The sequence below is a fragment of the Lytechinus variegatus genome, chromosome 13, assembly GCF_018143015.1.
Source record: "Lytechinus variegatus isolate NC3 chromosome 13, Lvar_3.0, whole genome shotgun sequence".
Taxonomy (NCBI): domain Eukaryota; kingdom Metazoa; phylum Echinodermata; class Echinoidea; order Temnopleuroida; family Toxopneustidae; genus Lytechinus; species Lytechinus variegatus.
The window spans coordinates 23,628,766-23,640,197 of record NC_054752.1 but is presented as its reverse complement, the minus strand read 5'-3'; the positions used below and the strand labels follow the sequence as shown (position 1 = coordinate 23,640,197).

At 37.8% G+C, this 11,432-nt stretch overlaps 1 protein-coding gene across 1 annotated transcript; it reads left to right on the top strand.

The window, feature by feature from the left end:
* Positions 1-7,237: 7,237 nt before the first annotated feature.
* LOC121425970 (tripartite motif-containing protein 72-like) lies at positions 7,238-10,528 on the top strand. The gene is made up of 2 exons (XM_041622099.1): positions 7,238-7,273; positions 9,896-10,528. Exons 1-2 carry the CDS (start codon positions 7,238-7,240, stop codon positions 10,526-10,528), a joined length of 669 nt encoding a protein of 222 aa, XP_041478033.1.
* Positions 10,529-11,432: the final 904 nt, after the last annotated feature.

Sequence of the window (11,432 nt, the reverse complement as noted above, 5' to 3'; positions counted from 1 at the left end):
TAAAGATTATGTAACGGATGCTTAGTATGCCACCTTTTTGAAGGTCTTTTTTTTTACATGTTTTATAAAGTTGGTTATTCACACGGAAAGCTACAATGCATGCTGGGAGAAAGGGTAACGTAATAACCCCCACCCTCCCTACAAACAGACACATAAAATATGTTAAAAAAAAAAAAAAATATCTACATTATCTCTTTCACCAAGTTCGCCATACCATTGAAGCGCAAGCGTTGCACATGCTGGCTGAAGTATACCTGATGGCAACGAAGGACGTAACCTTTTGGCGAGCAATCATTCCACAGACGCTCATGTTTCAAACAAGACAAGCAATTAGTCATAATTATCGGTATGAAGACCTTTTTGGCATATTAGATTAGCTGGGAGCGGCGAAGGGGGAAGGGGTCCAAGGACCGTCATCCCTTGGATACCTAGACGTGGAAACTATGCACACAATGACACAGGAGTATTGTCACATTTCAAAATTGGGGACTAATACAACGTTAACGACTAACGGTATATATCCTTTTTTGGCTCTTGTTGATTATTCATGTAACATTGCGGAAAGATTAGATAATGCTTGTAAAGGCCTGGTCACACCGCCCGAGCGTTGTTGGAGCGGTCGTGGAGCGGTAGGGAGAGAGGGTCGAATTTCGCTCACAAAATTGGGGAAAAAGTCGGAAAAACAACAACAAAAAACAATCGAAATCGAAAATGGTGAACAGTAGCGAGCGGTGATGATTTTTTCTCTCCGACCGCTCCAACAACGCTCGGGCGGTGTGACCAGGCCTTAACATAGACGATCAAAGGACCCAATGAATTAAGGTTAAACAAATATCATAAACTTCCATACTTACGATAGCAACACTGATCCCCTTTTTTAAAATTTACAAATGATTTCGTATATGCGTATCACATTCCCAAGTACTCAAGTTGAAGATCATGTACCTTTTTTTCTGGTAGGAAAAACAGTCGTTGTGCCCCTCAACATCTTTCCGCTCTCATTTGCAGATGTTCCCATTCCTCCTTCGAGTGCAGACATGCCAGAGGAGGACCCAAAAGTTCTATATTTTACATATATTTTCAATACTTCAGTCATGTCAGTCCCATTGCCCTATTTTCATGATTTTTGCATTAAGAAACAACTGTTCTAATTCGCGACACCCTCGAATTCTACGGAAGGTTCAATCCCTTCTTCAAGCCAGCGGGTGCAGAACAGACAAGTCAATAATTTGCATGATATTCTCCGCAATTCAATTACGATTTTTGCCATTTGCATGTGCCTCGCGACCCATAATGATCTACAGATGGTTCCGCCCCGTCTTCAGACCCTGATACCAGACAAGACAGAACGGGCAGGTGGATACTTTCCATATGACTTACCTCACGTTGATTAATCCCCGTTGGTTCTCACGTTCTCTCCAACCAATCCACTTGGTGAATAATGGGTTCGGTCCGGCTTTCCAATTCAATTTCCAACCAACAACTTTACCAGATCCATAAGACGGATGCCCCCACCGGAGCACTTTGTGAACGCCAGAGTCAGGTCAAACAAAGTGACTCAACTTTCAGCTCACCACATCCACCAAAACCACCACAAATCTTCGTGATAGTTTCGCTCTTTCTGTAATGTAACTTATTAATGGCAAACTTTCACGGATTCCCCGAATTCACTGAATTTCCAACGTATCCGTTATCTAAATCAGTCAAAACATTCTACACGCTTTTAGAAACGAAAGCTCCTTGAAACAATAAGGAAGGTTATAGGTAGTAGGGGGGTTCTTGCGATATCAGTTCGAATACTCATTAGATGTTCACGTTACCAAGTCTATTCATCTTAAACGGAGAAAAAAAATCTGTGAACAATTTGTAGAACCACTAAAGCGTTATCTACATTAGATGATTATATCGTTTTGAAGTAAGATTTAAAGATTTAAAACTTACTTGGAATTCACGAAAACAATATCGCAATCACCTACATGTCCCACTCCCCCAGTCTGTGCATTCTCCAGAAGGCTATCTAAGGTAGATCGCAACTTACTTCCGGTTTCCTGCCGCTGAATTCATCAACACCTGTTCCAGTGGAGGAACTGTAAAACTGTAACAGACCAAAGGTGTTGTAGATTTTTGCGAATTTTCCGCTATAGGGAAATCGAACACAAAACAAATATCGTAGAGAAAGAAAAAAATCGATGCGTCCTGACTTCTTTTTTTCAGGTGATAAGCTTGGTTGACACTCGACAGATGTTTCCAAGCGAAGAATTTAATTAGCTAGTTGCGGAGCAGAGCAGCGTTCAATCGCATTCGAGCCTAACGAGACAGAAGCGAGGCGACCAGTGTAAGAGCAGTGGAAGAATGTCAAACACCGCCAAACTCTGTCATCCACTCGGTTACTGGACGCAACGGACCAGTGACTGAGATGGCGTGTAACAAGCTCCGCGGGAAAGATTGGTATTCCATTCGCAAGAGTGCGCGGAAAATGAAGGGAGTGAGGGAGGGAGAGAGAGAGAGAGAGAGACTTTGTAAGGAGAAATAAATACACGAATGCGATGTAGAGAGGAGGAAAAGGTGAAAATATACTGATTATCGAGGTTACAAGCGCAAGGTGACAAGAGAAAGATAGAGAGAAAGGAGGAGGGGGGGGGGGGGGGGGGGCTGTGAAAGAGCGAGAAAGACGGGGGGTATCCAAACTGATAGTATAGAAATAGTGTGGGGAGTAAAGTATTGTGATTCAGTGAAGTTAAAAATCATGCTCAAACTATGTTACTTACGTCTCATTTCCTGGGTTTTTTTTTCAAAGTTCGGAAAAAAAAGTCCCCAGTTAGTCTAGCGACGATTTCATGTTTGTCCCCCATAACAATAATTTAATTGTTGACTCACGTTATAATTAAATTCTCTCTTTTGACATTGTTTATGTTGTATGTAATTATTGCTTTCAAAGTGAGGATGTTGCAACCCATTTCGAAAGTCAATGCATTTCTATTGATGTATTTCACTATGATTCGTTAAAAACAAAATCGAATCATATACATTCGAATTTGTATGACAATTATTTATTGTGCACTGTTTTATTCGATCTCTTCCTTTCTTTCATCTCTTTTCTGAGATGCAATTGTTCGTATTCAATTTTGTCTTGTTTATTTGCACTTATTATGTATATCTATTTATTTTATTAACCTGTTCTTCTTGGCAACTTAATTCATTCTTTCATCATTATTAACCATTATGAATATGTTGCCTTGTCATAAGGTTTTCATTAAAAAAATCGCCATAAAACTACACAAGACTTGATTGATATCTTTCAAAAAAGGAATACGGTAATTTTATTTACTAATGGCCAAGGATACTTTGTTGAAATTAAGAATGTAAAAACTTCCTCGAGAAGTTTTTACAATTATGACAAACCTTCAATAAAGTATTGGAAAAATCTAAACGTAAAGGAGTGTTAGTTTTTCCCGACCCTTCTCCATTTCGTGGAATAGTGAGATCTGAAACTACTGCTAAATGTGTATGTAAATTACCCAAAGTGATTATTACATACCGCGCGCCTGAAAGAATGATTGATCAACCAATTATCTATCAAATTACTGATCCATTTTACCATTTTTTTCAATGTTTCCAATCAAGATTTCTTGATAATGAATTCACTGAGGGTATTGTGTGCCCCATGCTAATTTAATTGATCATATTATAGGTTGGCTATTGGAATGACAGGCGATGAGAAACGACCGTTTGGAGTAATTTTTCATGTTTACTGCGCATGCGCACGTTAATGTGTAGGCGTAGAGTCCCAATTTGATAGAACAGAAAAAGTTTGAGACACGTGACTTATCTATTTGTCATTGACATTGATGTTGAAATAATGGAAGCTCAAATACAAACCAAGAAAAATAAAGAAAGATGGTGATGGGTAACGTCCGTAAGGTTGCATGTCTCTGAGTTTTAAACAGGTGACTCTTTAGCTCTCTCACTTTTCAGTCATTAATCACCTTTACGAAAAACATTTAGAACAAAGTCACTAGAATTGAATGAATATAAGCCTATCAAAATTACCAATACTGTTGATGGTGCGACGCCGATATTGAGTGAAAAAGGCGACCTTCAATGCCGAGGTGATTATTACCACTTAAAGGAGAATGAAACATTTGGAACAAGATAGCGTGGGTGAAAACAGAAAAATCAAAGAAACAGACCAACAAAAGTTTGAAAGTAATCGGACAAATGAGAAAGTTATGAGCATTTTAATATTGCGATCACTTGTGCTATGGAGATCCTCATATTGGCAATGCGACAAAGATGTGTGATGTCGGTTGTGAACAACTCTCTCCATTACTTTAGTATACATTTCACTTAAATTGCCTCTTTTATCACATCTATCAGTAGATCATGTGTTTTTTTTTCATAGGAGGGCATGTAATACAGATTTTTAAAGAATTCGTTATTGGATAAAAAGTTTGTATCACTATGAGAAAAAGCAAAAAGAAACATTTTGGGGGTATCTCCATAGCACAAGTGATTGCAATATTCAAATGCTCATAACTTTCTCATTATTTGTCCGATTTTTCTCAAACTTTCTTTGTTCTTATTCTTTGATTTTCTGTTTAGACACAAGCCTAATTGTTCCAAAGGTTTCATTCTCCTTTAATAGATATGCATGGGACGTCACAATATAAGAGCGCCCCCAGTCTGAGGATATAGCAATACGCGCAAACGTAGTTGTCAGAGATACACCAGCCAGGGGGTCATCCGTGCATAAAAAGTAATTACTTAAGCCTCAACATAATGTTGGCGCGATGACTCCACTGTTTAAGGTTTATTGAATGGCAGGGCTAAGTAAATATAGAGTAACAAAGTTGAAAACTGATATTTCTGTCTATCATGGGTTCTTTCAAAATGAGTTACCATAGAAAGTATCACATTCTCGTCATATTTCATATGATTATCACTTTTCTCAAACTGAATAATTCACTATATAACCCAGAAAATACAGTCATAATTCACATATTTGGCCATTTTCATTTTATGTCATTCAACAGGATGTGATTTTTGTTTTTAATCTAAAAGTTGTTATGTTGCCATGCATGGAAATGAGATGGTAACCAATAACCAATGTTTTCATTTTGCAACTTATGAATTTCATTTAGAACGAGATATGATACAAGTAGGCATCCTACTTTACTGCCCAATAGTCTGCATTCACAGGTATGTCTGCTTAAATTACTAAATTATTCATTTAATCTAATTAATTAATTAATTATTTATTTATCAATCTATTTCGTTATTCATTAATCCGTCTAATGAGATTATGGAATAATTATATTCAACTTGATGACAATCCATTGACTGCATTAATTTGTGATTATAATCCAAACTTGGATGTCGTATCGCCTTGTATTTTTCAGACCGCTTCTGACGAAGTCTTATGTATAGTTAGCAAAATATGTCAATATATATATATGGTGATCAAAAATATGCATCAACATCATGGAAGCATTTTTTTGCCAGATTTTCAACGTCGGACCGGTCGGCTGGTCACGCAACGACATCCGCAATTAGTGAATCCCAGTTGACCACTATTTATCGCATTAACAGCTCCGACAGTCCCACGAGCCTTCAAGAAATGTACTACAATTTAGCAACACATTTTTGTCGGCAGGAAGCAAGATATGTACCATGCCCCATTCTGCCCATCTACCCGTTTTTTGTTGTTTATTATTTTTCTTTGTCACCCCTTTCCCACTCGCATTAAACCAGCGCCAAATATGAACTTTCTAATATTTGAGAATTTAAGCATGACGCGGTACTAATTACTACATGGCATGATGACTTTCCCCAGCTGTGTTAGGAAATATTTCGATTAATATTTATTGTTATAAGGTAGTGATTTAAAGGACATTGTATTGATACTATAAAGAAGAGCAAATGTGTTTCGTCCCTGCTTATGTTTTAACAATAGTATGTAGATAAGATCGTATATTTTTCTGCGTTTCCTTTTCCTTTGGCTTGTTAAATGAAACTGTATTTGGTGTACCCTCTCCCTCTTTCCCCCCTCGCTCTCTTACTATCTCTTTCTAACCCTCCTCAGCCCCCTCTTCTCTCTCTTTCCCTTTATTATGTTATTATCGGTTGGCTGATATGAAGATTGGGAAGTTCAGATATTCGATATTCATCTTTGCCTACGTGTTGTCATTGATCATGGTAATATTTTGATTGCACTTACCATTCATTCTAACATTTTCTCACTTAAACACGTGGACCAAGATCACCATGTTCAGTATTTAGATTTTGAATGCGTGGCGGTTCTATATATTTACATTTCCTGAATTTTGTTATAAACGAATCTATAAATAGATCATTCTCTGTCATATTCTGCATCTGTATTGAAAATGTGTTTGAATAGCACATTTCCTAATTGTAAATATTTACCCTCTTTTTCCTTTAAAAAATATTTTTAAACAACGTGCTGAAAATTTCATCAAAATCCGATAACACATAACAAAGTTATTGAATTTTAAAGTTTATTGTGGTTATATGCACATCATCATGAATATTCATTAGGTGGGCTGATAATGTCACATCCCCACTTTCCTTTTCCTTATGTTATTACGTGAAATCACAAATGTTTCACTTTGTGTCTCCAGTATGATGAAATAAGATGCGGCAATAAATGCACTTAATTAGTTGTCAATCCAATTATTTTTAGTTCTTGGTAGAACAATTTTGAATAAACCTAATTTCATGTGATAAAATACAAAACAAGTATGGATATGACATCATCAGCCCACCTAATGAATATTTATCAAGACATGCCTAGAACGGTTTCACCGGAATAATGCAAATAATTATATTTCAATAACTTTATTTGTTATCCGGTTTTGATCAAATTTTCAGCATTTTGCTCTGTGAGTTTTACTCTATTTATTGAGAATTATTTCCAGCCTGGACCATCCCTTTAAGGACCAGGGGATCATTTTCATAAAACGAAATTACGCAGTGGTATTCACTGAGAATTTTGTTCAGAGCCAATTAGAGGAAAATGTTTCCGCAGCTTTCGCAAATAGTGAAAATCACCAGCTATTCATTTCATGAAATGCTCCCCAGGGAAATATTACGTGAAAACATACCAAGTCATAGTATTTATTGCTTTAGCGATTCTGTCAGCAGACAAGGTAGTGATTTGAAGGTTAAAATTAAGAAGCGAATTATGCTGAAATGTCCTCCCGCAGAGATTATGATGAACATGGCTTCAAACGAGAAGGGACGTAGCTTTATCCAGGTAATATTCGACAATCCACGAGAATATCGGACTTCGAATTTTGCCAGTATTAAATCCGAGTCTCTGACCTTTGGTGGATTGTTCGTGATCCATGAGAGTTAGAATGGATGATGGCGTGCATTGCTTATGTCGCAGTTCTGATAGCTTGTGAAATACTTATAACTGATGGCACCATTTACGGGGGTGATGGGGATTGGGGAGGGGCGTGGCTTTTACTTCCCCCACCCCCCAAAAAAAAGAAGAAACTGTCATAATGGGGAGGGGGTCAGCGATTGCATTATTATAGTCTAACGAGAATTGCAATCATTTTGGGGATAAGGATAGCTTTATGACATTTTCCCCCATGCGACATGTCTGACCACTTGAAACAACATTTTTCTTTAGCTCATTACCTAACTTTTTTTTTAATTTTCAAATGACAATTTCATGGCTAATAATATGAAATGTCACCTCTTTTCCCCGTTGGTATTGATAGCAAGAGAGCGAGGAAGCGTTTATCTCTGCTTGAAACTGGTTTACGAAGATTGGGGATAAAATCTGTTGGACTCTGGTTGCAGGAATCAGTGTGCAATATTTGACGAAACGTAGATGTAGATGGCGCTAGTTAGCGTAAAATAGCCTTTTATCATCATGATCATACACAACAATCCCATTTTCCCGTGGGTCGGTGAACAAAAAACAATTCGAAAATACAAAATAAAAGGGCAAGGTAACAATCTTAAATCGTAGATCGAAAATATTTCATTTGTACCGGGAAACTAAACAAAAAAGGAGGGGGTGGGTAGCGCGTCAGAGCACGATCCTTTTCATACCGTTTTGGGAGTTCTTAATACTAACCTTCGATGGTGAAAATAAAAAAAAAGTTCTTGCCCATTCCCTTGCGCACACTCCGTTTTGTTGGTAATAATGCAAAAACTAACCAGTTAAATTTTAAGTTTTGCTCGGTCGCTACACTCTCTTGCACATAGAATATGATACTATTGTAGACTTTCATTCAAGGGTCCGTATCGAAAAGCATATCGATCATTGTAGATTTTTTTACGATTGATTGCATTGACAATATAGTGTACAATTAATCATGAAAATCAGGCTTACGTATAACTGTTCAATCGCTAACGTTTGTTCAACAGGACTCGCTGGATGCTATTATTGTTCATAGCTTCGTACAGAAAATCATATTTTCGAGTACGAATATTCGTACCCACACACACCCCGAAAGGGGAGCTGACTCTGAAAGGGGGCGGGCGATTATTTAATTTCCTTACCATTTGCGCAAAAATAATACAAATATATACCCAACGAGGCATTTTGAACCATTTATTGTTTTGATAGAAAATGTGAGAGGCGCATTTGGTATTTATTCATTTATTTCAATATATTTTATTATATTTGTTGACCGGGGGGGGGTAGTGTCCATGTAAGCAAAGCTATCAATCAAGATGAATCGTTTGTGCTTAATGAAGGATCAGAAAATTTGGAATACATAAAATCCAAGCGGCTCTACATGAAAAAGAAGGAAGAAAGAAAAGTAGTAGTTTGTAGTAGTAGTAGTAGTAAAAGAAGAAGTAGTAGTAGTAGCAGTAGTAGTGTAAGGTGTTGTTGTAGTAGTACCATGTTCATTGCATCTGTCAAATGACAAGTTTTAACAAAATATATCTAATAACTGCTGCTTCTTCGATTGTTCTCCCCCTTTTTGCACTTTGGTTTGCACGCGTCTAAAACAGATTTAAAGTGCCATTAATGTGTGTTTACATTCCTGGAATCGGACAATTGTACCTAAGTGGAATCCCATGAGTAATAGTTAGCTTTGCCGATTCCATATCGTCTTTTCAAAAATTGTGTACAGAGATCGTATATTGCCGATTGAAGATATATATATCTGTCTTATTCAAAGAGAAAAGTTGATTTCATTTGGAACACGAGTCAGTGGGAGTCACTTTTTGATTTAACAACGATTTTATGATTTGCGGGACATATTTTGGGGCAGCGCTGATGAATTTAATGCTTCTAAACTTTAACAGAGTGTAAAAGGTACCGTACTGCCACTTGCTTTCTTTTCTAGCCTGAAGATGATGAATTTAGGCTTGCTACTTATTTACATAGATGTACATGCACTTAAGTCGACGACTCCGTATTCCAATGAGTTGTATGCTTTTTTTATATTCCTATTCACGCCGATCTTTTTGTAAATATGATTTATCATTATTTTTTATGTAATCTTTGTACTACTACTACTACTACTACTACTAATACTACTACTACTACTACTACTACTACTACTACTACTACTACTACTACTACTACTACTACTACTACTACTACTACTACTACTACTACTACTACCACTACCACTACTACTACTACTACTACTACCACTACTACTACTACTACTACTACTACTACTACTACTACTACCACCACTACTACTACTACCACTACTGCTATTACTACTTCTACCTCTACTAGGCTACTACAACTATGTCCGGAGAGGGCATATATCTCGAGGTAGCAGGCGAGGAGTTCGTGCGGTTCAAATCGTAAGGAAATCCAAACCTAAAAGAAATATTCCACGCATCTTATAATGCTTTCTAATTTGTTGTTTTGTTGTTTTGCTGTTCACAGATCACCCGAGCTATGGCAGTATCCCCCACGACCGCGGTGGAAATCATGAAAAAGGTGCTAACATGCGACCTTTGCAAAGGCATCCTGAAAGAACCAAGGTATCTCGGATGTCACCACACGTTTTGTACGGAGTGCCTCTTGACCCAAGCAGAAAATTCAGAAGAAAGCTGTAAAGTCATCTGTCCCACCTGCCTGGAGACTACCCGACTCTCTACAGGAGACGTACGAGCTATTCTAAATTCGAACAAGATTGCCGGCGAGATTGTGAAGATCATAAGCCCTAAGTCTCAAAGCACATTTCGTGACATATATTTCTATTCTAGTGTTCAAATAAAAGAATACGAGGGCTACCAAGGTGCTGGTGTGGCAGACATCATGAAATCACCCGCCCGTGATACGCCGAGCATGTCTATCAAGGAAATCTGCAACTTTGAGAATAGCTTGGAGGAAACCAATGATGTATTGCAACGTCGCCAGAGCCAAGCCGGGCAGGAGCAAAGCCAAGTCCGGAATCATCAAGGCATCTCTTCGAGAACCCCGGATGACCACGAAGGTACACCGTTGACTCATCGGTCAACAGAGACGGCAACGACCGGAGAAAATAACTGCTATGAATGCTGTATTCTGATATAAACTTTTTTCGTTTAATGAACGTAAGAATGGAACCATAAATTTGACATTTTGTAGTTCATTTTCTTTGCATTAATTAAAACATTAACAATTACCGTTATTAAACAAAACAATAACCTGAAAGTGAGCACTGTCAACATGCTATCATAACAGGATGCTTAATATCACCTCTACCATACTAATGAAAGCATAACGTGGGGCTTAGTTTTCTTTGTTGACTGAATTAAAGATGAGACAGTTCAGCGCCATGCAATCTTCATTAACGTACATTTGTATATAGGCAATATGAGCCCGTAGAGCAAGCACTTTGTTGCAGTGTTGTAGTCAAGGCTCAAACCTCCAAGGCCAAGGCCAAGGCTTTAATACCCAAGGCCAAGGCTTCAATAACCAAGGCTGAGGCCAAGGCATGGAAACCCAAGGCCAAGGCCAAGGCCTGAAAACCTCAAGGCCAAGGCCAAGGCATTTCAATTGTACAATATATGGAAAAAAAATAGACAATGCTTAGGCGGCATACATGACACACAGGACCAAATGTATAAAAGGTGTGAGCGAGCAAAATTTTTGACCCTTGTACATTTAAAACGAAAATAATTTCATGATAGATCATGTAGATTTAGACATAAAAATTATTGTTCTAGGCGATTCACATTGCAATAATTATTATTACCAAGGTGATCTGATCCTCGCATGCCCATTCTCAACATATGTCTTTCTCCTCTACCTGGTACAGGGGAGGCAGAATGTATTTTTTTTTGGGGGGGGAGGTCAAAGCCAAAAATGCACTTACAAAGTCAAAATGAGAATTTTGGTGCAGTTCAGCAAAGCTTTTTAAGTGATTTCTAATTGATAAGACAGATATTTTGATTTAGGCTTTAATTTCCCGCTATAGAAAGCATAGCGAGAAAGT